General features: G+C 57.4%; 2 protein-coding genes and 2 long non-coding RNA genes across 7 annotated transcripts in view; 2 read left to right on the top strand and 2 right to left on the bottom strand.

The window, feature by feature from the left end:
- Nucleotides 1–17,652, top strand: part of DIDO1 (death inducer-obliterator 1) — a 56,030-nt gene extending 38,378 nt beyond the window's left edge. For all 4 annotated transcript variants that reach the window (XM_040459864.1, XM_040459863.1, XM_040459866.1 and 1 more), the window contains 10 exons: nt 17–491; nt 613–772; nt 2,013–2,129; nt 2,253–2,357; nt 2,535–2,670; nt 2,925–3,453; nt 3,873–4,026; nt 4,737–4,826; nt 5,642–5,837; nt 13,107–17,652. In XM_040459864.1, the coding sequence (XP_040315798.1) occupies nt 17–491; nt 613–772; nt 2,013–2,129; nt 2,253–2,357; nt 2,535–2,670; nt 2,925–3,453; nt 3,873–4,026; nt 4,737–4,826; nt 5,642–5,837; nt 13,107–16,162 (5,018 nt within the window). In that variant the 3' untranslated portion in view covers nt 16,163–17,652. The remainder of the gene's footprint in view (nt 1–16; nt 492–612; nt 773–2,012; nt 2,130–2,252; nt 2,358–2,534; nt 2,671–2,924; nt 3,454–3,872; nt 4,027–4,736; nt 4,827–5,641; nt 5,838–13,106) is intronic.
- On the bottom strand, nt 12,244–16,647 carry LOC121020026 (uncharacterized). The gene is made up of 2 exons (XR_005785893.1): nt 16,525–16,647; nt 12,244–13,149 (listed from the first exon to the last, which is right to left on the bottom strand). It is a non-coding gene; the product is annotated as an uncharacterized LOC121020026 (long non-coding RNA).
- Nucleotides 17,247–17,968, bottom strand: LOC121020025 (uncharacterized). The gene is made up of 2 exons (XR_005785892.1): nt 17,785–17,968; nt 17,247–17,483 (listed from the first exon to the last, which is right to left on the bottom strand). It is a non-coding gene; the product is annotated as an uncharacterized LOC121020025 (long non-coding RNA).
- Nucleotides 17,969–26,229: 8,261 nt separating this feature from the next.
- TCFL5 (transcription factor like 5) overlaps nt 26,230–26,523 on the top strand; it is a 16,374-nt gene continuing 16,080 nt past the window's right edge. Inside the window, exon 1 of the mRNA XM_040459755.1 lies at nt 26,230–26,298. Coding sequence (XP_040315689.1) covers nt 26,230–26,298 — 69 coding nt within the window. The remainder of the gene's footprint in view (nt 26,299–26,523) is intronic.

Below are 26,523 nucleotides of genomic sequence, written 5' to 3'. Positions count from 1 at the left end.
CATGTCTCACTTGCAGCCATGAAGGAGGACAGGCGTGTGGAGGAGAAGACCGCAGTGGTGGCTCTTGGGCCGAAGAAGATGGCCCCTCCAGGCTCCTCAGCAGGCGGCAAACAACCTTCACCCAGAAACCTCCTGCCGAAGAAGTCCCCTCCCTTCGCAAACGCAGCAGCAGCCAAAGTGGCCAGCAAGAAGTCGCCATCGGGCTTCAAGGGCACCATACCCAAGAGGCCGTGGCTCTCGGCTGCCCCGCCGGGTGGCACCCCCACCGCCAAGCAGGCCAGGCTGGCGCCTGGGACTGCCACGTCCGCTTCCAAAAAGTCACCGGGCTCTGCCGCGTTGGCGGGGGCCCTCAGGAAGCCAGTGGCCACCTCCGGCCCCTTGGCTCCTCCGGCCCCAGGACGCCTGGGGACCTCGAGCCCTGCCCTGTCACAGCCAAATTCACAGATACGGCAGAACATAAGACGCTCCTTGAAGGAGATTTTGTGGAAAAGGTGGGCTGTCCTGCTTGATTTCTTGCTGTCGAAGTGGGTTCGGCCTGGTCGTTTTCACATTTCCACCCTTCGAGACCAGGCACAGGTGGGATTTATGCAGCTCTTCTCTTCCTGTTCCTAGAGTCAACGACAGTGATGACCTAATCATGACGGAAAACGAAGTAGGAAAAATCGCCCTCCATATTGAGAAAGAGCTGTTTAACTTGTTCCAAGTTACAGACAATCGCTACAAGAGTAAATACCGCAGCATCATGTTCAACCTCAAGGATCCCAAAAATCAGGTGTGTGCAGATGACCCGAGTGGGAACGTTCTGGCTTTCCAGGTTCTTTTAGCCACACTTCATAGTGAAAAGCTAGACACAGCACGCTGAAGAGCTGTCCTTTCCGTCGAAGTTGGAAGGACACGCCTTGTTGGTACAGAGAATTCCCGTTTGTCCTTCCCTCCCCTGCCTAACCTGGGGTCGGAGTCAGGGGTTCTTGCTGGTTCTCTGAAGTCCGTCCTCGTTTCACCAGATTGTTCTCTACACGTGGCTGTATGGTTTCTGTTGTTCCATTGGCTCCGGAGTAATATTGAGATTCTTTATGTTAGAGATACGGGTGTCTCCATCTTTGAGCTTCAGACAACTTTCTCTGCCTTGTTACCGGTCCATCAGTTGAGTCAGCCTGCTGATCTGGGTGTCCTTGAGCAGTAATGGGTCCTAAGCACGCCCTGCAGCGCTCCCCCCTTGGACAGGTGCTGTTCTCACTCAGGGAGCGGGGCAGAGTCCTGATGGCAGCCGTGGGGGGCAGTGTCTCGCAGTGAGGTTGAAACGGGAGTCACTCAGAAAGCATTGGCCACTCGCCTGGTGTGGTTCCCCCAGCTCCTGCCCTCTGAGGCTCACCGTCTTCTGGCCTTCTCTCCAGATGTTCAGGAACAGACTCCCATACTCTCACCTCCCATCACGCTGTAGTTAACACTGTAGGGGGGGGTGGTGATTCCCACCTTTACTCCTAATCTTTTTTTTTTTTTTTTTTTTTAGCTTTCTTTTTAAAGTTTATGTATTTACTCTGATAGAGAGCATGAGTGGACAGGGGACAGGGGGGTGGGGAGAGAGAGAATCCCCAGTAGGGCTCGGTGCCGTGAGCGCGGACCCATTGCGGGGCTCGATCTCATGAACCATGTAGATCACGACCTGAACCGACATCAAGAGTCGGACAGACACTCGACCGACCGAGCCACCCCGTACCTTCTCGAGTTGGTTTTGTTTTCGGTGAGGTCTTTTTAGCAGAGTCAGTGCGGCATGGCCCCAGGGGCCACTACCTCGCGCTGCCCGTCGGGGACAGCGTGGCATTTACCCTCGTGGGCCGCTGGGGAGCCGGGTGAGGTCAGGTCCCCTGCTGCGCTCAGTCCTTCGTCCTGTTGCCGCCGGGCCTCTGGCGAAAGTTCTCGCGCTGCTGAGTTTTTCTCATATTCTCCCTAGTGTCTCAGAAGCGGACGCCAAAGTGTTTTTAAACGAGTGAACGAAGGGTGTTTGTTTACAGGGCCTCTTCCATCGTGTTCTGCGTGAGGAGATCTCTTTGGCAAAACTCGTGAGGATGAAGCCAGAAGAGCTCGTGTCCAAAGAGCTGTCCACGTGGAGGGAGCGGCCGACAAAGCCTGTGAGTGCCAGCCGGTGAGGGGGCTCGGCGCCAGTGGCCTGGGTCCCCGGGGGCGGCTGCTGGGCGAGGCTCGAGCGAGCCCTCCAGAGCAGGGCTTCAGGCTCTGTGTCCCTTTCGTGTCAGGCGATGGAGTCCAGAAATAAGCAGCACGGTGACAGTAAACAGACCACCATTAAACGGGACGCTGTGCCCAACATGGAGGACTCGCCACCCGTGTCCGATTCAGACGTAAGCGTTTGGGGCTCCCGGGGTTTGCGAGGGTCGGGTAAAAGTCCTCCGTTCCCAGGGGCTTCGGTGTCCGAATCGCCCAGCACGGTGCCGGCGGCCCTTCGTCACACGCGCCGTCCCGTGCCGGTGCCGCAGGATGGGCAGGAAGGGCTCAGGCGTCCGCTCGTCGCCCCGCAGGAGCAGCAGGAGTCGGTGCGAGCCATCCCCGAGCAGAGCGCCGCGCCCCTCCTTGACATCTTCAGCAGTATGTTGAAAGACACCACGAGTCAGCACCGGGCGCATCTGTTCGACCTGAACTGTAAAATTTGTACAGGTGAGCGTGGCTTGGGGCATGAAACCTCGGAGCTGAGACTTCACTGGCTGTTGTTTGAAGTCGCTGTCCTCCTAATGGCAGTCGTACCCGACCCACGTGAAACAAGTTAGAAGACTGGGGCGGTTTTCTGAAGTTGTAGTGTCTGCCTCTACCTTCACGGCTTTTTCTTTTTCATAAGAAATCATCTACTCGTGGGCAAGCTGTGCCCTCCAGTGTGTGGGATTCCTCATGAAGGCCTTCCCCATGTTCTTCAGGTCAGGTTCCGTCATCGGAAGATGAACCGGCTCCAAAAAAGCAAAAGCTGTCCACTTCTAAGAAGGAAGAGTCGAGATCCAAGTATGACACCGCTCCTTCTGAGCCAGTTCTTAGCTCGGCTGATGACGCGGTTTCAGAAGCTCTGCCCGAAAGTGCCTCCGAGCCAGACCTGGACAGTGCTGCTTCGCACACACACTTGGAGAGAAAGTATTTCCCTGTGCCGCCGGGAGACGGCCACCTGGAGCCTTCTGCCCTGGAAGGCCCCTCCTGCCCGGCCACCTGCGGGGGCCCAGTGCTCACCACGGTCACGGTGTCTGGCCGAGACCCCAGGACCGCGCCAGGCGGGTCATGCACAGTCACGACCCCTGCAGCAGCCCGCCCTGACGGCGCCCACCCAGCGGAATCCCGACAGGAGGTCCTGAAGCCTGCCGTGGCCTCGGTGACAATGCCCAAGTCCATACTGGCGAAGCCGTCCTCGTCCCCCGAGCCCAGATACCTCCTGCCGGTGCCACCGTCACCACGCGTCAGGTGCGCTCTACACGTGGAGTCTGGACAAGCCATGAATTGCGTTCCCTGTGGGTTAACAGAAGGAGCAGAGGGGAGGGACCCAAGCGCTCGGCTCAGTCCGCTGTGCCTAGAATACGGCCATGCTTGGGTGCTTTGCACGGGCAGTAGGAGGCCTGCTTATAGGCTGCCTGCTCGCTATTCTAAACCTGCAGCTCTTAAAACCCGAAACGTGATCTTGTGGTCATTCGGGTTTGTCGCCCTCTTCATTTTATTTTTTCTTGACCAGAATGCGTCACAGTTAAAAGTACTTGATTTGAAAAAAACTACCAAAACGTGCAGGAGTTTGCTCTTGCTGTTAATAATTGCCGAAGACGTCCATACTTGGAAAAGTTTTGTGCAGAAAGAAAGATTTATCTCTCTCCTCTGATTTTGTTTTACAGCCTCTCCGAGTCAAGGTCCCCTCCGGAAGGAGATACGACCCTCTTTTTGTCTCGACTCAGCACCATTTGGAAAGGATTCATTAACATGCAGAGTGTAGCAAAATTTGTCACTAAGGCGTATCCCGTCTCAGGGTGCTGTGACTATCTCAGCGAGGTTAGAACTGGGAGAGGGAGAGCGAGAGAGCGAGCGTGTGCGCACAGGCGTCCGTGCACGCGTCTTCTCTAGACGCCCTGACCCCACGTAGACTCCAGGGTGGCGGCCTTCCAGCAGCATGTCCGGACGCATAAGCACGGGAGGCACGGGAGAGCCCGCTGTCACGAGTCAGCAGGTTAAGCAGTTTGGACGGTGGCAGGCACTGAGATGAGCAGTCGGGCATCCCGACATCGCCGACGAAGCCGCCATCGTCTTCCCCCCCTTTGTGCAGTGAGGGCGTTTACCCAGGGCGTGCGCTCCCAGCTGAAGGCGAGGTCGGGCACGTGTGAGTGTTGGTGTGCAGTAACACTCACAACAGCTCTGCTTTTACAGACTTAGTGCGAACAGCGCTAGGGTGTGCGACCTCCGCAAGTAGCCTAGTAAGTCGTTCTGGATCGTATCTCGTTGCCGTACGCATACGTTCCCGAAAGATGACCTAAGAGTTTTGCAAAACGTAATCCTGTTTGGCTGGAGGCCATCATAGCACGTTTATGTTTGGTGACTCATAATCCTGGATGATAACCAAGCACCATCTAATACTGTTATGACCGTTTCCTTTGGAATGGTGGTTCCCCTGAGTCTCGGGTAGTTGGATGCCTCGAAATTACTGCATCAGTGTCTCCGGGTGCCGTGGGTTTACCGGTCATTTACTCCAAGTATGTTTTGTCTAGGACCTGCCAGACACGATTCACATTGGTGGAAGGATCGCGCCCAGGACGGTCTGGGATTATGTCGGCAAGCTCAAATCTTCTGTGTCTAAGGTACCTGCTTTAGTCTAATCTCTGCACCTATGGAGGAAGGTGTGTGTTCAAATGCAACTTTCTCTTTTGCTTTTTATCTTGATGGGTCAGTACTTGAAATGTCAGCCTATAAGTTATTAAGCGTTGCCAGGTAAATGTTTAAAATTATGTTTGTAGCTGGATGACAGTATGTTTGGGTGATACAGTGATGGCAGTCTTACTACAAGTAACTTTAATAATGTGTGCTGGTCGGTGTTAGAAATACAGGCGCCGTGTCTCCTCATTGTTTCTGTGACCGAGGAAGCCAGCGGGTGCTTTATGGTGACCCTGCTGGGGCTCGAGGCCTGGACTCTGGGGGGGGGGCCTGGGTGCCGTGAGCCCCTGAGACGCGGCTGCTGCTGGGCTGCGTGCAGGGGAAAGGGCTGCCTTCCTCCTCAGGCTCCACACGGGGCCTAGACCTTCTGGGCTCCTTGAGCCTTCCTGGCTCTCGTGTAGATCACACGGCCGGGTGATCGGGACCACTGTCCTCACAGCACATGATGTGTCGGTGCGAGAACACCACGAGAGGGGCTGTTTCGAGGACGTGGGGCTACGAATAGGCGTGATCTTGAGATTCCTGCCGAGACCAGGGTTGGAGTCCAGCAGCTTGATACTGGACACCGTGTCGTCCCTAGCACTTGTCCCAATGTGCGGGCCGGCAGGGCCGTGGGAACCAAGTCCGGGGAGCTCTTGTCCCTCTCCTGTGAGACTGCTGGTGAGGTTCAGGTGCAGGCTGAGCGCGGACGCCTTCTCCGGTAACCACAGGCCAACGTGCTCTCGTCCTGTTTGTGCCGCAGGAGCTGTGTCTCATCCGCTTCCACCCCGCGACCGAGGAGGAGGAGGTGGCCTATATCTCTCTCTACTCCTATTTTAGCAGCCGCGGCCGCTTCGGTGTCGTAGCTAATAACAGCAGGCACGTCAAGGACCTCTACCTGATCCCGCTGAGCGCCAAGGACCCTATTCCATCCAAACTCTTGCCCTTTGAGGGACCAGGTAAGCGCCAGTTTTCTGAGTGGTGACACCTGATCCCACACGTCCCTTTCCCGCCAACGCCACGTCCTCCCGAGCTGCTCACAGGCTTTGTAGCAGCAAGAGCGCTGAATGTAGGTGAAGCCGTGCTGAGCTATAGGACTCGGCCTCTGGGGTCCTGGGGATGGTGGGGTGCACCAGAAATACCCTCACCGTTGGCACGAACTGTCTTGGCAAGTGGCTCGCAGAGGGGAAAACCCCTGTCATGGCCTCGGGTCCATGGAAGCGCAGAAGAGCCGCAGAGGAAGGTAACCGTTGACGTGGGCTCGCGGGTGCTTGCGCTTTACCGACAGCTCAGAGCTGCGCACGCGCCAGGCAGGTTCCTCTCCTGCCTCCCAGGAGACGCAGGAGAGCAGCTCTGTCTGTCCGTTCCTTACAAAGTTCTGCTTTTGGAGGATTACTTGCAAATTAGTCTTAAGCAAAACACCCAACGATTCAGACTTGTCAAGGGGTTGAGGGCGATTCCAAGGGGCACCCGGTCTGGGAGGGGCATGTGACTAGCCGCACACTTGGCAGAAGGCGCCCGCATTGAAGTGTCTCCTTGGCCGTGAAGTCCCCAAAGGATTGAGAACGCCCGCAGGGCGTATCTGACGCACGGTAGGCTCTTTTTTGAGGTGCTTTGTTCCGGAGGCAGCGGCCGAGCGCCGGGCCATTGCTGGCACCGCCCGGACCTGGCACCTCCGTACCCTTGGCCCCGTCACCGGTCCTGGCAGGCGCTCCTGCCACAGCCACGTGCCGGACCCTCCCCACCTAAACCGTAGCGGGGCCCCCGCGGGGCTGCTTCAGCCAGAGTGTGCCTCCCACGCCACACGCACGGCCCGGGTCCCTACGTGTCAGAAGCAGGCCCTGGACGGTAGCGGTGGGTGTCTGTGACCGCGGGGCCACGTGTCTGCTGGCACGCTCCATTGAGTCACCTCACTGCCAAATACATGAAAACCAAGTACTTTAGGGTGTCCCCTCCCACACTCTGTGGGGGGAAGAGACGCCACCCGACGACGGGTGGCGGCAAGAACCTTGGTGGAGGTTCTCGGCGAGCGGCTGTGTGAAGTGTGCTGGCCTGCTCCCTGGATCGCCGTCCTGTGCTCCTGGAGGCGAAGATGAAGAAACTGGTCTCTCGGGCCCCGTGGAGAACCTCCGGTCAGTCGCCAGTGTAGGAGCTCGTGTGGAGAATGTGGCGGAAGCGTAGGGATCCTGGCTGACACAGACACAGGTGTCCGCGGAGCTGGGCGGGCGGGGGCGGTGGGGGGGGGGAGGATGCCCAGCCTCCCTCTGAACAAGAGTAAGCTGTCCCCGCTGCAGGGTCTGCAGAGCATGAGCCTCCCTGAGACTCTGCTGTGGGATGAGCAGGACGGGGCCTGTGTGGGGGCTCCGCCTGGGCAGGGGTGTGGGGAGCTGGGCTCCGTGGCTAGGCGAGCACGGGTTCCTTGCAGCGGATGGGAGAGGAGACCCTCCATTGGAGTCGCAGTGGGTGCAACCCAGCTGGTGGAGAGGCCGGGGCAGCACGGGCACAAGCGGGGCGGGCTGGGTGGGGCCTCTCGCCCGACCCGCTGAGCACCCCGACACACTTGGGGATCGGCCACCCGCCCTCCCAAAACTACAGCACCACCCGAAGAGCCCCCTGAAAGAGCTGTGTTTTAAGGGCTTCTCAACCTAACCTAATTCAGCGTATGTTTTTTATTCTCCTGATGCCATTGCCTACCATTGATATCTGTGCATATGTGATCCGCTTCCCCAGCGAAACAGCCTTGGCCCCAGGCCGGGTCATCTACCTGACCTGCCTCGTGTGTTCGTAACATGACTTGGCACTCTCTGGGTGCGGATGCTCATGTGTCCCGGCCTCGTGGTGGGTGTGTGCGTGTGTGTGCGCATGTGCTTAGAAGCCTGGGTGTGGGTCCTGGTGTGTGGGTCCCGTGTGCACGCATCTGCAGGGCTGGGCGCGGGAACGTTTCTCCTGGGTCACAGAAGTGGCCTCCGCGGCACAGGCTGGTCGGAGGGCGGCAGTGATGTCCCTCAGCGGAACAGCCTGCCGTCCGGCCAGCACTGCCCCCAGCCTGGCGGGGGCGCCCTTGACTCCCGCCGCGGCCCTGCCCACGGCTGTCCCTGGCCTCAGGTCACACACCCAGTAAATGCCCCCGCTAGGGAGCAGGGCACAAAGCGCAGGCCTCAGCGGGACGCAGGGCCGCGGCTCGGGGGAGCCACCAGTCTGGGTGAGGGGCCTGCTGTGTGAGCAGGGGGAGGGTGTGAAGAGGAGCTTAGGGTGGAGGTAGGGAGGGTGCCACAGGAGCGACCAGCACTCTTCCCGGAGCTCCATTTGTGGAAAGTCCTTTTATTCCTGTAGAAAATCACAGGTGCCCTCGCCTCCCGCACTCGGGAGCCCAGTAGGTTTCGGTGACGTGGGATTCTCCCCAGACTCTGGCTGTTCGCACCAGAGGGTGCTTAAACCACGTCCTGACCCAGGGACTCTATGTGAGCCTGTCCCTTGGCCAGTGCTGCGTGTTTTCGCAGCTCCACGCTCCTGACCGGACCCACGGAAAGCGTGTCCACACGCGGTCCATCCTCAGCCCACACACCGAGTGTCCACGCGGCATTTCAGAGCACAGCCAGAGCGCGCTCGGCTCCTGAGGACGTTTCCGTCCGTGCGTATTTGTGTGACTCGTCCCCCAGAAATGCCAGGTTGTCATGTTCTGTCACACGGTGTCATTCTAACCACCTGACAGTGTGATCTCAGAAGACACCTGGGAAGCCTGAGTCTCCCTCAGCCAGCAGACTGTCTCCCACTTGGGACGCTAATGTAAGTGGCCTCGAGCTGAGCTGACAGGGCTCTTCTCCCCTGGGGACGTGGGTCTCAGATGCTCTCCACGTCTCAAGGCCTTGTACGCGGAAGGAAGACCGGGCACGCTGGACATTCGTCTTGTGTGTGCCCTGTGACCCCGACAGGACTGGACCCAGGCCAGGGCGCCCCGTCACTCCCGAGTGAAACCAGGGCACGGGTTCGCGCCTGGGACGCCTGTTGGGTGACCTTGGGCTTCTAAGAGGCGCATACCATAGACGGCAGGGACACCGCCTGCCCGGGTGCTGAGTGGCGAGGGCTGTCTGCCTGGAGTAAAGCCGTGGTGCCGGCTTCTGTATTCATTTTCACTGCTTTCTAAATTAGCTGGGAACTCTGGGGTGAAGGATTGTCAGGTAAGCATTCCTCGGTTTTCCTGTGTGTGTGGTGTGAATCGGTGGCCGTGCTCACACTGTCCTCAAAGTCAAGCGTGATCTTGAGTCCATGTATCGCTCTTTCTCCTTCGAAATCAATAAAAGTATTTTGTAGAAACTGGTCACTGTTTGTTTGAATTTGAACCGTTTGTAGCTCTTGTCGCAGGTCCGCCGTGACGGAGGACGCGCCGACGCCACCCAGCCGTGGGAGCGCAGCCCGGCTGAGGGTGTGCAGGGCCGTGCTGCTCTGAGCGCCTGGACGAAGACGGACAGCACTCTCCTTTCACCTGAAACGTGTGCTAAGCCCCGTGGCTTCGTACGGGTCTCAGGGAGTCAGACTTGGAGGCGTGTGTGTGTGTGTGTGTGCGCGCGCGTGCACGCGCGCGTGTGTGTGGTGGTGGTGGCGGCAGTGGGCTGGGGGTGGTACATACTCTTGCCCTGTATTTGCCAAGTCTCTTTCTGGACCAGTCCTACTTAAGAACCATGGCCTGTTAACTCCCACGTAGTTTCTGCTTAGCAGGAGTGAAAATTCTGTCTTGATGGATTCAGACCATAAGAGAGTCTTCATTTAAAAAAAACGAATAGTGTAGGGTACCAGATTTAGGAGTAAAAGCACTACTTTCATAGTTCCGGGGTTAAGGAGTCAGCTTTCAGATGGCTTATTAAAACTAAGTTTTGTCCCATGATGTGTCCGGGTGGGGGGGGCGGGGGGACAGGCATGTGCTTCCCACACCTTCACCTTCCCCGGCATCCCTGCTGCTGACACACCTGGATACAAGCCCTGGTTTTGGTCTCATGTCAGAAACCTGCTGGCACACGACCTTGCAGATGCCCCTGTCCCTGGGTTGGTCCACTGTTTCTGTACGGGTGGTCTGAGTCTAGCCACAGAGGCTGAGGCTGGAGACCCACCAAGAGCACTCAGGGATGCCCGCATAAAGCCAACCAGGCTTGTTTTCCGTGCAACACACCCCGGAGACCCATTGCCCTGGCACTTTAGAGGGCGTGGGTGCCGACGCCCCTGCTGAGCCCGATCGACACCCCTCTGGAGGTGGGACGGCACACCCCACCCGCCCACCCACCTAGTTGCCTGTTTCCATCTGCTTTGCGAGTTACAAACCTAACAACAACCCTCCAAAGGGCGGTGGGGTAAGTAGGCATCTCTGCTTCTAATGATGGATGAAGGGAGGAATTTGGCAAAACCGGAGAAGCAGCCCTGTGCCCTGGGCTGCAGCCAGTGTGGTCACCACCACCGCACCCTCTCCTCTCCCGAGGAGCACTCGGCAGCGGGCAGGCCTGCAGAGGGCCCTGGCTGGGCGACGGGCATTCTGGAGGAGAGCCGGCCCCCTACTGCCTCCCAGATGGGGGCACCCGTTTGATCTTGCCCCCTGTCGCCTCGCCTGCCACCCCCCTTGTGGCAGCAGGAGCCTGGGTGAACCTGGGGCGCACCCTCACGTCAGTAAAGATCTAAAGGTCGATTCCGAGGCCCCTAAATTAGCAAATTTTACTGTTTGTTCCACAAACGTCAGTTACTGCCGTTTACACTTCAGATACTGTGCCAGTTACACTTCAGATACTAATGCAGCCGTGACACGAACACACGCGTCGGGTGATGAGCTCCGACTGCTTCAGAACAGACGTAGGCATAAAGTCTCGGTGAAATTCAAAACTTAACACCGATCCTCGTTAGACTGTTTACAGATAGGTGCAGATGCAGTCCGGTCGAGAGTTGAAAGCTACTTAATTAGATGCCAGTGCCTGGCGAGCTTGCTGTTCTCAAAACAAATGTAAATGCTGAGTGATTTAACCGTCTTCCCCCATGATGAATAGGACAGCAGAGGCTGGAATCTGCAGAGGGCTGCCGAGGTTAGGGGTGTAGTGATCGCCCTCTAGTCTGCATATTCACCCGCTGTAAGTTTCCCTTGTGAAGGCACGCTTCACCAGGACTGAGACCCAAGCCTCCCCGGATTTAACACCATGACTTCCCTGCCATGCACAGCTTACTGACCTCTGGGGCCTGACCCCGAGCCACAAGCCGCAGTTGGGCTTTCCCTGCGTGGTGTACAGGTCCCGGGGACTTCCCCCTCACCCAGGCTCCCCGGCCCTGGCTCGCACCCACCCACCCACGTGGCTGAGCGCATTCCTTCACCGTGGCTCTCGTGTCAGGTTCTTCAGGGAGAGCCAGGCTCGCAGAGCAGGTCTGCAGGCTCTGGGGCCGCTGGCAGCCGACCCGCGGTCCAGAAGGGCCAGATAGCCATGTTAGCAATTGACCAAACCCCAGGCTGGGTCTGAGGAAGCAGTCAGATGTCCAGTAAACTGCTACGGTGAGAGGAGTGCCCTTGTAAGTTATCCTTAACTCGTGTTAATTAGGAAATGAACTTGATAGATTAACCCTCAGGTCTGCTGAGCAGAAACGTTTGCCATGTGGCACAGTGTGGGCTGCCTGATTTTCCAGTCTGTTCCCTCCTTTGCCTGGCTCTTCCCTTTCCTGGATACACAGCTTTTGTTGGAGGGCTGATGGGGGGGGGGGGCCAGGGAGAGGACGTTCTAGAAGCCATGTCTCTTGAGGTGATGGCGAGGTCCTGGTGTGTTACGAGCGGATGTCCTCAATGGACATCTGTGCTCTCGCACATCAGCTATGAGGCAGGAGGCCCAACCTGGGAGGGAGGGAGGGTCTCAGTATGCTGTCTGCGCAGATGCTGGGGTTCCCCAGCTCTCTGGCACCCCTGATACTCCTCCTCAGAGGCTGGACGGGCCATCCACCAACCCTCGAGTGCTCAACCTATCAACCCATCTCTGTCGGAATTTAGGGAGGTTAACAGACGTTTGAGAATTGTATAATGGCACCCACAGAGAACTATTTCAAGTGACTTGTGATCATCTTTAAAACCAAAAGGAATAGGGAAACTACTGATTTTTAGTAAGTCGAGAACGTATACGTACCACGTGCATAAACATCCACATTCTATGGTGATGTTATCAGTTGAGTTTATACGATCTGATTTTAAATATGCTAGTGACATAAGTTTTTGTTCTTTGTATGTCATTTGTGCCTAAAATTACTGCTTTGTGACTTGGGGTGGCGGGGTTTTGTTGTTGTCCCTCTTTTGGTGTTCTGGATTTATTGTGAGTGTGGTTACCGAACTATTAACACCCTTGATAAAACGCACAGTTTAGGACGGAGTAAGCCTTTTTTATTTAAGAAATGGGTATTTTTAAGAACCATCCTGTGCCCAGGAACTTTTCCATGCGGACTGCTCTTCACGGAACACCCCGCCTTTGTCTTTAAGCACCCTGTCCCGTGTTCACAGAGACTGAGCAGGACTTGGCCCTTGTTGATGTTAACGGAATTCCCTTCTAAACCTACAAGGGTGTTTATCATAGCCCTTCCAGTCAGCTTGGTCTTTCCCATTAACTGTAACTGTGACGCCAGCAGCTGGGTGACCTTCCCTAATGGCACGTGCTGAGGGGATCGTTGCAAACAAGCCGTGGAACTGCTCCCTAATGGAACCTTCGGTATTCGTACGTGTAGCTTGAATTATGTAGCGCAGTGCGTGAGTTCCAGGAAGGGCTGTTACCTTTCTGATGTGTAGTGAGAGGCAAGTAAAAGAACAAAGCTAAGATTTTGTTTAAAAAAAAAAAAAAATTCTGGTGCGTACATGCTTCATCTCTTATAGGTCAGCAGATGCTGACGTTTGCACGCTGGCCTCGCCGGCCTCCTCCGTCGTGCCATTGCTTTAATTACATCTGATCTTTAAATCTGTAACGTAGGCTCTGCTCATTGGGATGACTTGACTCATGAACTGGGCCCTGGGTTCTGTGGCTGTGACGTGGGGGCTGGACGGCGGAGGCGACGGTGTGCCCCGGGGTCTTTTGTTTGCAATAAGCTGTTCAAACACTCGATTGTGTTTTGCCAGCGAGTTTCTTCCTCCTTCCTATTGAAACGTGCCCCATCACTGCCCTTGACAGGGTTTACGTCTGGAGAATATCGGCTATCGTTAAATTCTGAACTCTGCACGATGTTTTGTTTTTCAGGTCTTGAGTCACCGCGCCCCAACATCATCCTCGGGTTGGTGATCTGTCAGAGAATAAAACGCCCTTCAAGTGCTGGAGAATTAGATAAGGTAGAGGAGAAGCGGACCCGACTTCAGACCCAAGAAGAAACCGAGGTTTCTGTCTATCCCAAAGTGCCTGCAGCCCCGCAGTCTGAGAGGAAACCCCCCAAGCTCCAGGTCTGCTCCGGGGACGTGGCCGGCAGCACCACACCCCCAGGGACTCCTCCCCCGCCGCCCCCTCTGCCCGAGCCACCCAGTGCCCCGGCGTCGTCGTCCGTGTTGAAAATCCTGTCGTCGCTCAAACCAGGAGCCACGAGCACTACCACGGCGTCCTCACCCGCCTCTGCGGCCGTCACCGTGGCCTCTCCCTCCGCCAACCCCTCCACCTCGAAGACAGCCTCACCCCTGGAACACATCCTGCAGACGCTCTTTGGGAAGAAGAAGTCCTTTGACCCCCCTGCCAGAGAGCCCGTGGGGTCCACACCGGCCTCCCACCAAGACCCCAAAGCCACGGCCGACAGCGGGCTGCCCGCGGCGCCTTTACTGGACCCGATCGTCCAGCAGTTCGGTCAGTTCTCAAGAGACAGAGCTCTGGAGGACGAGGAAGATGACAGACCGTATGACCCCGAAGAGGAGTACGGGCCCGACAGAGCCTGTGACGCTCAGCTCGAGCGCGGGAGGCGCCCCGATGGGGACAAGGCCCCAGAGACGGCCGAGCGGGAGGAGGTGGCCTATGACCCGGAGGATGAGACCATCTTGGAAGAGGCCAAGGTGGCCATCGACGACCTGCCCAACAGGATGTGTGCGGACGGGAAGGGCGGCTCCGCCGAGAGGCCCGGCGAGCCCACGGCCGCCGGAGCGGCCCCCTCCCTGGTCGAGCAGCAGCAGATGATCGAAGAGCTCAACAAGCAGATTGAGGAGCAGAGGAGGCAGGTGGAGGAGCAGGAAGCCGCGCTCCGGCAGCAGAGGGCCGCCGTGGGGGCCTCCATGGCGCACTTCTCCGTGGCCGACGCGCTGCTGTCGCCGCCCCCGAAGTCCCTGCCCCAGGCCGAGCTGTTCCCGCCGGAGCAGCAGGTCGCGTGCCGCCCGCCGGCACTCCCCGGCGCCCCTGCGGGGGCGGGCCCCGGCCCCGGCTGCGACCCGCGGCAGAACCGGGACCCCCGGCAGGCCCGGCGGCTGGCCACAGAGCACAGCGAGGGTGAGGCCGGCTCCAGGCCGCCCGCGGCCCGGGAGGAGGGTGCAGAGGCGGCCCCGCAGGCCAAGCCAGACGGCCCCAAGCGCGAACACCCCCCCGCGAGCCCGGTCCCACCGCCCGTGGACGGTGGCGCCCCCTCGGCGGGCTCCAGACCTGCCCGCAAGGTGCTGCTGCCCACGCCCCCCGGCGCAGCCGCCTTTCAGCCCGGCTTCCCTTTGCACGGCGACGCCCAGAGCTTCCCCTCTGCCGGCGGGAGGGACCCTTTCTCTGGTGCCTCTCAGGACAAAGCGCTCGGCTCGTCCCAGTACGAGGATCCGAGGAACGCTCCGTTTGCCGAGAAAAGTGACCACCCGACCGTCGAGCCTGAAGGAGACAGGGAGCCGCAGTGCAGACCTGGCGAGGGGGCCGCCACTCTCCCGGCACCTGGACAGAGGGTGGGGGGCCCTCCGCCCGCGCCCCAGGGCCAGCGGGAGCCGGCACCACGTGCTTTCGGCACGTCTGGGCTTCATGGCCCCAGTTTCCCAGGACCGAGGGGGTCCGTGCCTCCTTTCTCAGAGGAGAGTATGGTTTCCAATAGCGATGGGCCACGGGGGCCTCCGCCAGCCAGGTTCGGGGCTCAGAAGGGGCCCATTCCTTCCTTGTTGTCAGGGCCACACGGGCCCCCTCCCTACGGGGACAGCAGGGGCCCCTCCCCCTCCCACCTTGGGGGGCCCAGGGGAGCAGCACCCCAATTCGAAGACCGGAAGGACCCCCACGGGGAGAAGAGGGAGTTCCAGGACGGCCCGTACGACGAGATGGCCGGCCCCCCCTCTCAGTTCGAGGGACCAGAACAAGCCCCCTTCATGGCGGGCAGAGGCACGGCGCCTTTCCAGTTCGGAGGCCAGAGGAGGCCTCTGCTGTCACAGTTTAAGGGCCCCAGAGGAGGTCCCCCTCCCTCTCAGTTTGGAGGTCAGAGAGGGCCCCCGCCCGGCCACTTCGTGGGCCCGAGGGGGCCGCATCCCGGTCAGTTCGAAGGACCCAGAGCCCAGGCACCAAACTTCATGCCGGGGCCCAGGGGGATCCAGCCTCAGCAGTTCGAGGAGCAGAGGGTGAGCTCGCCCCCGAGATTCGCCGGCCCCCGGGCGCCAGCGCCCCTGCCGTTCGGCGGGCCGAGAGGGTCGGCGCCCTTCCCCGAGAAGAGCGAGCCCGCACCGCCCCGCTTCCACTTCCAGGGCCCGCCGGCCCCGGGGCTGAAGCCGGCCCCCAGGCCGCTGCTGGAGCTGCCCAGCCACCCGCCGCCGCACCGGCCGGAGCGCTGGGACGAGGCGCCCGCGCAGGGCCCCGAGGCCGACTTCCGCGAGGGCAAGGGCCACGAGTACAGAAGCCAGGCCTTTGAAGGGCGGCAGAGGGAGCGGTTCGAAGCCGGGCCCAAAGAGAAGCCGCTGGAGGAGCCCGAGGCCGCGCCGCCGGAGAGCCGGCCGGGCAGGGCCCTGGAGGAGCGTCGGCGGGAGCGGGGGCGGCGCTGGAGCCGGGAGCGGGACTGGGACCGGGGCCACGAGCGGGGCCGTCACCGCGACAAGGACCCGGGCCGCGAGTGGGACCGGAGTCGGGAGCGCGGCGCCGACAGGGACCGAGGGCGGGAGCCGGAGCGGGCGGCCGAATGGGGCCGGAGCCGGGAGCGCAGCCGGAACCGGGACCGGGAGCGCCGGCGGGAGCGGGAGAGGTCTCGCAGCAGGGAGCGCGGCCGGGACCGCACCCGCGAGCACGGCCGGGAGCGCAAGGACCGCAGCAAAAGCAAGGAGGGCGCCCGGGACCCCAAAGCCGAGGCGCCTCGGGCCGCCACCCCCGCCACCCAGACCTAGCGCCGGCCGCGCAACGCTCCCGCGGGGCCGGCGCCCGGGTCGTGGTGAGCGCCTGGGTGTGCAGAGAGCTACGAACTGCGATGCAGAATAGAACGTTCTGGACTTCGACGATTGCTGTAATTTTGTGTATAGTGGTTTCTTACAAAATTTCACATCTTTACAATTCTGTTGCTTTTTAAAAAAAAAAACAAAACTAAACTAAGAACTGAATATTTCCATTTAAAATCACTGAAATGGGAAAGCGTCTACAGAAGCATATTGCTTTTTCAAATTATAAAGTTATCTTTTCCAATAACTTGAGTCTAGTAACTTTTAAGGGAATTTCAGTGGACCCTAGAGCCATACCTTCGCTGACCTCTCACCTGTATTTCTGTTTCCAGAAGCTGTTGTCACAGGTGTCACAGGTGTAGTGCTCGGGGGCAGGTGGCCTGCTTTCTCCTCGCTCCCTGGGGTGTCAGATGCACAAAAGCCCACAAATGCATTTTCCTTTTGTCCTAAAGAAATTTGAATTGCAAATTTCAACCAGGAAACAAAACATTTCTTAGTTTTGCTCAGTTTTTATATATCACTTTATACATTTTTCTTCAAAAACGTGATTGAAAGCAACATCTGTCCAAGTAGAAATTGTTGCATTTTAAATAGCAATCTATTGAAAAAGGTGTAACCTTTACCAGCCTAAAGAAAGTGAGAAGATCAGCCAATTAAGTGTACTTTAAAAAGGGGGTGGGGGGAGGGGGGTTACTTGGACTTGAACGATCAGGAACATTTTGTTTGTGAAACCCGACCCTCTGAGCAGTGCTTCCTGTGTCCCAGGGAAAGGGCACCAGCTCCAGACTGTTACACTGTCCGGTGATGCATTTTAGAGTTTGTCATTGAAAGCGAAACAGTACTTGTGTGAAGTCTGGGACGGAAACCAGTGATCGTAGTTAGAGAGCTACAACTCAGGAAGCTGTTGGCTGAAACGGCGGCCTGCCTTCTGTGGCGTATTTGCAGGTACTTCCGGAGCGTGAGAGGGAGGAAACCTTGCTAATTTATTTGACTGTACAAATACACTTTGATAATTTTTTATATTTTCATAAACTTACTTTTGCAAGTGTAAAATGAGAGAATTTCATTCATTCTTTGGAGTCTGTTCCATCGTACATCACTACAGATTTTTCACTTTCTAGCACAAACGTACAAATGGTAAGAACACGGAGGACTTAGTGATCTGGAGGGACTGGGATTCCAGAGCAAACGTCAGGTGACACCGCAGCCGAGTGCTGAAAGTTCCAACGTCTCCTACGATGCGAAGGGTTTTTTACATGTAAAACACATTTTTCTAATTTAAATACACAAATGTAAAAATCAAGTGTGTTTCTTTAGGTTTACTTGATAGAAATTTCTGTAAATTGTATTTTATATTACAAAGTATTATATCACTGTACATTAAAACACGGAACTGCATAGGTTTTGTTACTTGAAGTAGAATAAACATCTACAGAAGGTTTTCTGGCGCGCCTGTGTCACTTCCCCTGTCGGGAGTCGGGCTGGGGGGCCCCTCGGCGAGCTCGCACACGCCCACCCCTGCCCTGTGCCGACGACCCCCACCCCCCGACTTTGAGTCGGGTGACCCACCCTACCGCTCTGCCTGCTCGAGCGGTGCCTGGTGCCGTGGCCGCCGTGGCCTGGAGGTGTGGTGGAGCTCGTGGCCCAGGCTCCGGTGCCGCGGGTGGAGTGGGTGGCCGTGGCCGAGCCGGCAGGCTGACGCGGTGCCTTCAGGGCGAGGGGAACGGCTCCCAAACCTACACGCGGCCACTGCCGGGGCAAAGGACACGGCGTGGGCGTTGCCCTGGAACTTCAGCGCCCAGCTGCCCCCCCCAACTGACCTCAGTCCGATGACCGTGTCCCAGAAGCTCACTCTCAGCAGGCACGTCCCCAGCCCCGCTGTGAGCAGAGGCAGAGAGAACATCCTTCCTGAGGACGCTCCCGTCCTGTTGGGTGTCCTGTCACCAGTGGTTGGCAGGCGTCCCAGCCCAGCACAGGGCAAACCAGGGAGGACCCCTGGACACAGAGCAACCAAGGAGGGTTCCGCAGGGGGCAGCACCCGGCCCCCCAGGCCGCTGTTGCCTCAGAAGGCTGTGCTGAGCCGAGACGGCCCACAAAGGCGCACGGAGGCGGGCGGCCTGTTTGCGGGGAACCGCGAGGGGCCAGGCCTGGCCGGGTGCAGGGCCGCCGTACCCAGAGCTGACCGGGGACACCGAAGAGGCTGGGCACGGCGCCCAGGCCTGCACAGTGCTGTCAGAGGGGTGTCCCCGGAACGTCGGGAAACCGGGCCCCGTTTTCAAGTTCTCAGTCCTTCGTACGCTCACTGCTCAGATGTTTGCCTTCAGTTGTGTTCACCCCAGAGCCACGGCACCAGGCATCCACGGCACCAGGATGCTCTGTCCTCACCCTGCCGCCTGCCACCCCCGTCACCCCTCCAGCCTGTGACCCCATTTAGCCAACGGGACCCCTGAGCTGCACGTGGGTCTCCAGAAACCCGAATAGCGAGGAGTCTGGCTTGAGGATGCGGCCCTCCTTCCCTGAATCTTTTTCCCCTCTGTTTTCTTTTGTTTACAAAATTGGGATTCTATACATTCTTGTATCTTTTTTTTTTAATTTGCTTTGTCCTGGGAAATTCCCAAAGGCATCAAATATTCATCAAAAGACATTTTGGAGGCACCTGGGTCGCTCAGTCGGTTCGGTTGAGCGTCCGACTTCGGCTCGGGTCATGATCTCACGGCTCGTGGGTTCTAGCCCCGTGTCGGGCTCTGTGCCGACAGCTCGGAGCCCGGAGCCTGCTTCCGATTCTGTGTCTCCCTCTCTCCCTGCCCCTCCCCTGCTCATGCTCTGTCTCTCAAAAATGAATAAACGTTAAAAAAAATTTTTTAAGTCATTTCGTATTTTTCCCATTGTTGACAAGGTTTGTATCTTCTCCTTTCAAGAGAATGATGCTCCCTGTAGATCCGTGAGGTCCTAAGCATCAACCACGGAGCATGTAGGAAATGAAAGGAGCATATGAAGAAAATGAAGATCTGCCGTCCCCTCCCCGTGAATGTGGTCATCCAGAAACATCCAGACACAAGCCTTCCTAGCGGTATTTCCAGCCCCTTTCTTATGTGCACGTGTTGCTGATGTTCGGGTGCATCACCAAGGACACGCATTTAGGAAAAGCCCAATGAACAGAGACCACCTAGCGTATGTCTGCGTGCTTCACACGCACCTAGAGGCAGGCAGTCCCAGTGGGTAGAGCGGCCTCCGTGTCCCTGACAGCCCCGTCCTCAGCTTGTGACTTTGTCCTCATGGTTGCAAGAAGGCTGCCCCTGCAGGCGTGACATCATCATCTCACTGTTCTGGGAGGAAGCCAGCACGAGAGACAGAGCCGTAGCAGGGCAGCCCTGCCCCATCTGCCCTCCTGGTTGAAACTTTTGCTTATATCTTGTCGCCACACTGTGTCACACGGCCGAGTCCGGGCCTGCCAGAAAACCAGAGGAGGGGTCAGCACCGCGGCGAGGAAGGGCAGCCGGAGCCACAGCCAGGCAGGCAGTGCCCGGTTCCTATCAGTGACTTCTCCGTCACCTTCCACACCACCCAGCAGGCGCCCTGCTGGACACGTGCCCCCAAAGCATGCGTTATCCGCAGGGCAGTGTCACCCCCGTGGGGGCCAAGGCTGGTTCTGGGGGTACAGGTCTTAGCTACTGCAACGGTCTGTGGCCCTCCGAAGGGCCCAGCGCCGAGAAAAGTCTGGAGGGGCTTCTTGGGGAGCTGCCGTTTTTCAAAGGGTGGGAAGCTGCCCTACACGGAGGAAGACTTCTGCACACACGAAAATCTGTAAGCAAACATCTACAGTGATTTACTCATAACTGCCCAAACCAGGAGACCACCCGAAGTCCCCTCTGTCCACGCATGTCCCAGCCGGGGCTCAGCCGCAGCCCAGCCGTGATAGTGAGCACGAGCGGGCACAGGCCGCGGTGCGGGAGCCTCTGCTGTGTCGAGCGAGGGGGAGAAGCCAGACCGGAGGCCACCAGCCCATCACATGACAGCGGGGATAGATGGGGCTGGGGTGAGGGGAGCACACCGCTGGGGAGCGGCACCAGGGAGTCACCGGGGTGGGGTGTTGGCTGCGTGGCTGTTTGCAAGTGCCAAAACTCACAGAAGATGCCCAAGCGAGTGACGGTTACTGGAAGTGACGCCGTGTCGCCCAGACGAAGAGTGGAGGCCGGGCGTCGCGTTGGCAGCAACCAGAGGTGAGTCCTACCCCCCCGCAGCTGCACTTGTACACATACACAAACACACACACACACGTGTGCACATGCACACTCACGCACACTCACACCCATGCATGTGCGCACACATCAGGGACAAAAAGAAAGGAGCTCAACTCTGGAGGTGATTCTGCAGCAGTCCGGCTTTGTTCGCCCGAATACGGCAAAGCCTTATTCCGGCAGTGACTCGCCTTTGATTTCAGAAAAGACCCCCCACGTATCTGTAATTATACAGCAATAAGTGAACATCTCTTCTTCTTTAAAAAAACAGAACGGGGAGGGGGGGGGGAGGTGGCGCCCTCTGACCTGGGTCTGGGGTCTTTCCTCTGCCACTTCCTTCGTTCTGTCTCTGCCACGCGGCTGGATGACCCCTTGTCTGTCCTGCCCTGCGGATCCTGCCTCCTTGTCCTGCCCCTTTTCCTGGAACTCCTCCCCCGAATTTCTCCGGAAGGGACTTGGTCTACCCCTGGCTGCTTTCGCCGTGTTGGGATTTTGCAGGCTGTCACTGGAGACCGTCTGTCCCCGCTACCGCTCCTGATGCCTGTCACCTTGCCCCCGACCAGGGCAGCATGAAGCTCTGGCTTCTGCCAGCCCGTGCTCACTCTCATTTCTCGCAAGTTCGAAGCGGTTGCCTAGAACTTTCCCCTGGTTTGTCTTTCCTTCTGCGTGTGTGTGCGCACATGTGTCTGACTAATCAATACTTTGATAGCTGAGAAATCTTTGGGCAAGCAGAGGGAAACTCACATTTTGTTCCCCGTCCCATTTCTTTGTCTTACAAATCTAAGGAACGATGTTTCTTAAATAAATATTTAAACTCAAAATTAAATGTTTAACGTCCTTATAATCAGTATTTAATAATAATTAAATTTCCAGGGGCGCCTGGATGGCTCCATCAGCAGAACGCCCCACTTGGTTGAGCGTCCGACTCTTGATTTCAGCCCGGGTCACCATCTCGAGGTTCGTGAGATCCAGCCTTGCGTGGGGCTCTAGGCTGACAGCGTGGAGCCTGCTTGGGATTCTCTCTCTGCCCCGCCCCTGTCCACGTACTCCCTCTGTATATGTACGTCAAAACAAAGAAACTTTAAAAAGTAAATTTCCAAATACTTAGATATCAGTTACAAAGATACTTAATAAAAGCCTCCTAAGTGGCTAATGAAACTCACACCTGTAACAAAGGTTTATCAGATTCCCTCAGTCCTCGTCCACCTTGAGGAGCGAACAAAGCTCACAAACCACAGCGACAACGCGACGCTCGGCAAACAGCTTCCTGACTGCGAGTGCCGTGGGCGCAACTCGCTTCTTCATGATCTCTCCTTGCGTGGGTCATCCCGGGCACAGAGGACCCTGAAGACAGGGATACAGGATGGACAGACAGACAGGCATCAGGGAGGCTCCTCATGGCACCTACCCTGCCCGCTGTGGCCGCAGGGTGATGCTGTGGGCAGCCCGTGGTCCGCGCCCCACAGGCCAGAGCTCCAAGTCTGCGAGACAGGCAGAGGCAAGGGGAAGCAAGGTCAGGCCGGGGCAGGGGGTCGTCTGTCGTTCCGGCTTCTCCGGCAGGATGCCCTTGCCTCCAAGGTGGGAGGAGTGAGAGAGACACGTGTGCCGGTGCGTTCTCGTGGCTCACGTAGCCCAGCCACAGCCCATGCCAGCCACGTGAGCCGCCACGCACAAGACCCCTCGGTGCTGCAAAGCAGCCGGCGGGGGCTTCTCTTCCGGTGTCTGGATCTCACATACAAGTGCCGCTGGTGACCCCCTGAACTGGGAATATGCAGGAGAGGGCCTCCTGCTCTGCCAGCCCGGCCCCCAGCACAGCCCCCAGGCTGGCCCCCAAGCCTGCTCAAAGCCGCCTTTTAAACCTTAAGTTCCAAGGGTGCCTGGGTGGCTCAGTCGGTTACGCATCCAACTTTGGCTCAGGTCATGATCTCGCGGTTCGTGAGTTCGAGCCCCGCATTGGGCGCTGTGCTGACAGCTCGGAGCCTGGAGCCCGCTTCGGATTCTGGGTCTCCCTCTCTCTCTGCCCCTCCCCCAGTCATACTCCGTCTTTCCCTCATCTCTCTGAAAAGTAAATAATCATTAAAAAAATTTTTTTAAATAAAAACAAATAAACCATACACTCTAAACAAACACAATGGCAGAGTGGCGCTCCCACCTAACTGGGTGCAGCTATCCCGGAAATACGCCCACTCCCAGGAGGAGACAGTCCCTCCTTGCCCTGGCGAAGTTCAAGTTCGGTGTTCTCCACCGGCCCACACTCCCACCTGGAGCTCGGGTTGAGGTCAGCCACTCTCAACACACCCGATGTCAGACAAGAGGGTCAAGAGGGCAGAAGAAAGCAAGAGTATGCGGTTAATAAGCACACACATGTATGTTATCTCCGAAGCAGGAAGGGACACTCCTGGGGTGGTCACCTCTGCAGTGGGCCATGTGGCCGTAACCAGGGTCTCTTGGCTTCCTTGCCACCCAGTCCATGCTCCCTTGGTCCTGGAGCTCCTCACCCGGTCTAGACTCCCTGCCTGGTGGGTGCCCCAGAGCGTCCTTCCTTCGGGCCCGAACTATCGGCGATCCCGCCTGAATTGCCTCGTGGCGGCTTCACTGATTCAATCACAGGACTTGGGGGTTACCAAGAGGTGGCCCCAGGAACGCTCCAGCATCTCAGGCGTGTTCTCCTGACCCTCACTGACAAGTAGCAGCCTCACTGCCCTTGCTAGGAGGCCGGGTCACCCCGGCCAGGGCAGTCTCCCTCCTTTGCCCGTTCGTTCACTGGCATGGAGGGGCCGAAGTGGCCAGGTGGCCGTCCCCGCCGACAGCCCCGCGAGACCATCGCTGCGTCCTCTAGAGGAAGCTCTCTTCCCTTTGAACTGACTCTTCTAGAACCAGAAGTGGCAGGAACGGGCAGCAAAGATCCAGCTAGTGGATCAGCAGAGGGAACAGCGAGAGGCGCCACCCCATTTCCAGCCCTTGGTTCCCAGACCCACAAATCCCGGCGGTGGAGAAAGAGCATCATAAATTGGTGCTGACCCCGAGCGTGCGTCCTGAGAGGCAGCGCCCCAGCCCTGCAAGCTTCTCCCGCCACCCGGCTGGCGCCGTGACGGAGTCTTCCAAAGGCCGCCAAGTACCTCTCTCAGAAGGGCCCAAACCCAGAACTCTGACCCCAGACGCTGGCGAGGGCGTGGGCGGCAGGAGCGCTCACCCTGGCCGGCGGGAATGCGGCACGGCGAGGCCGCTCATGAAGGCAGCGTGGTGGTTTCTTACAAAAGTAAACATACTCTTACCGCACGATCCACAGCCATGTCCTTGGCAGTTACCCAAAGAAGTAGAAAACTTCCGTCCACACAAGAACCCGCACACGGATGTTTATGGCAGCTTTATTCACAATCGCCCAGACTCGAAGCAGCCAAGATGCCCTCGGTGGGTGTGGACCACCCAGACAGCAGAATATTATTCAGGGCTAAAAAGAAATGAGCTCCCAAGGCCCTGGGGACACATGCGGGAAGCTTAATCGCATATTACCAAGAGAAAGAAGCCAGTCAGAAAAGGCTACACACTGTGTGATTCCAACCGTATGACATTCTGGGAAAAGCAAAATCATGGAAACGGAGAAGTCAGTGGCTTCCTGAGGGGCAGGGAGGGGAGGGACAGGCGGAGCACCGAGGATTTTCAGGGAAGATGTTCAGTATGATACCCGACATACGTGTCAGATGCACGTTTTGTTAAGTTCAGACCTCGGCGTATTTTGAGTGGTGGTAAACGTATCGTATTTTAACGGCAGCATATACACGTCCACTGCCGGTGTATGGGAAGACAGCGGTATGTGTGTGCTGTTCTTTTCTGTGACCTTGCCGAAGTCACTTGTTAGCTTTTTTCCAGGTTCCGTAGGATTTTCTACATAGATCATACTGTCTGCACTTTTGTCTCCTTATGAATTCTTTTCTCCTGCTCGTCGTATTGCATAGACTCCGGTGTGATGTCAGACAGACGTGGTGATGGTGGAGATCTTTGCCCTTTTCCTAACCTGGGGAAAACATTCAGTCTTGTGCTGTTAAGTATGATGCTCGCTGTGGTTACTTCCCAGATGCCCTTTATCGGGTTGAGGAAGTTCCCTTCCATTCGTGCTTTGCAGTTTTTCTCAGAAATGGATGTTAGATTTGTCAAACACGTTCTTTTTTCTTGTTGCAATTTTGAGTTTATCATATTTTTTTTCTTTGTGGTCTTTTTAAAGTTTGTTTATTTTGAGAGAGAGAGAGAGAGAGCGCGTGCACTCATGCAAGCAGGGTTGGGGCAGAGACAGAGCATCCCAAGCATGCTCCCTGCTGTCAGCACAGCAAAGGGGGGGCTCGAACCCATGAACCGTGAGATCACGACCCGAGCTGAAACCAAGAGTCAGATACTTCACTGACCGAGCCACCCAGGCGCCCCTTTTTTGGCCGTTAACACAGTACATTATGTTGGTTGATTTTCGAATGTGAACGAAAAACTTGTGTCACTGGAGTAATCCCCACTTGGTTGTGATGTATCACTCTTCTTTAAAGATCTTGTTGCATTCAATTTGCTAAGATTCTATTAAGGATTTTTGCACGTTTGTTCATCAGACATTGCTCTGTGGTTTTATATTCCTGTAACATCTTTATCCGGTTTTGATATCAAGTCACACCGGTTTCACAGAATGTATGTTTCTATGATGGTTTCACATGCGGCACTTACCCTCATGAAGCGTGGCTCACACCGAGGGTGTGCTTTCGGTTTTCAATGGTGGGTCCACGGCCGCTAAGCTGACTCTGTGACCCACCGTGGGTCTTCCCCCAGATAAGGACCGCGTGTGCCGTGCTGATTCGACGCAGTCCCTTCTCCCGGCCCCTCTCAAATTCGATTTTCTTGCCTGTTTGGGGCAGAGGCTGCTATTCGCTCACAGGAGCCACGGCTGGAGACCTCACTCCCCGCATGCACGCCGGGCTGCGCCGGGATTCTCGGTGGGGTTCACAGCCCTGGGGGGCTGCCTCCCGGGGGGTGGGCGGCACCCCTGGGAGCTGCACTTAGACTTTAGAAAAGCACGTTTGGTATTCTCTTCACGTTTTACTTCCAACGCCAGTTCCAGTGAAGCCACATCATTCTCGCGAATATTCCACCTCTAAACAGAAGAGGCCTCGAAAACTGTCTGCGGGAACCCCACCCAAATGAGAAACAAACACACGTGGTAGGTGCCGACGGTCTTTAATTCCGGTAAGTGAAAAACCAAATCGGATATAATCTTGAGTTTACTTTCTCAGTGACACAGCACTCTGTGATTTTGCTGTTCAGCGAGGTCCTTTCAGCAGCAGCACGCGCATCAGATGGGGCTCCTGAGAAAGTGGCTTCCGGGTCCCACCCAGGCCTGAATTAGAATCTGCTTTTTAACAAGGTCCTGGTGACTCTGTGCGCATTGTGGTCTGTGTTGGTGCCGCGCTTGGAATGTTCCCAAAGTTTTACCCACGTCCCTCTGTGTATTTAGCGGCTTTGTAATTTCGCTTTTTAAACTTCCATATTTCAATCACCTCTAGCTAATCTCTGTGTCTGGTGTGGAAATAAGTGCTCTAGCTTGGTTTGCTTTTTTTTTTTTCAAAGGATGAATCCGCTGTCCTGATATCGTTTATTGAGGAGCCCACCACTTCCCTCCCGAGGACGTTTTAAGCGGGAGAAAACCCTTAAAACCACGTGCACGGTACGATCTCGCATGTGTTCACAGAAACGACGCGGCAGAGGGGCGCTGCGCACTCGGGGAGCACGACTGCGGTGTGCGCCGGGATGCGGCGGTATGACCGACACGTCACCAGGCTGCAGACCGCCTCCTCCCCGCACAGGTACCTCGCACAGGTACCCGGGGTAGGTGTAGTACCTGTGAACGGCTAGAGCGCACGCGCCCGCCCGGCCCCGGCCCCGCCCTCGCCCTCGCCCTGCGCGCGCATCCCCCGCGTCGCCCCGCCCCCGACCTGCGCACGCAGCCCACCACCGCGGCTCCCCACCCACCCACACACCTGCGCGCGCAACTCCCGTGGCACCGCCACCGCCCTCTCCGCCGTCGGGGGCGGGGCGCGGCGC

Source organism: Herpailurus yagouaroundi, unplaced genomic scaffold, assembly GCF_014898765.1.
Source record: "Herpailurus yagouaroundi ecotype Mexico unplaced genomic scaffold, PumYag 246, whole genome shotgun sequence".
Lineage (NCBI taxonomy): Eukaryota > Metazoa > Chordata > Mammalia > Carnivora > Felidae > Herpailurus > Herpailurus yagouaroundi.
Note: the sequence above shows the minus strand (reverse complement) of the source record. Positions and strands in the feature narration are given on the sequence as shown.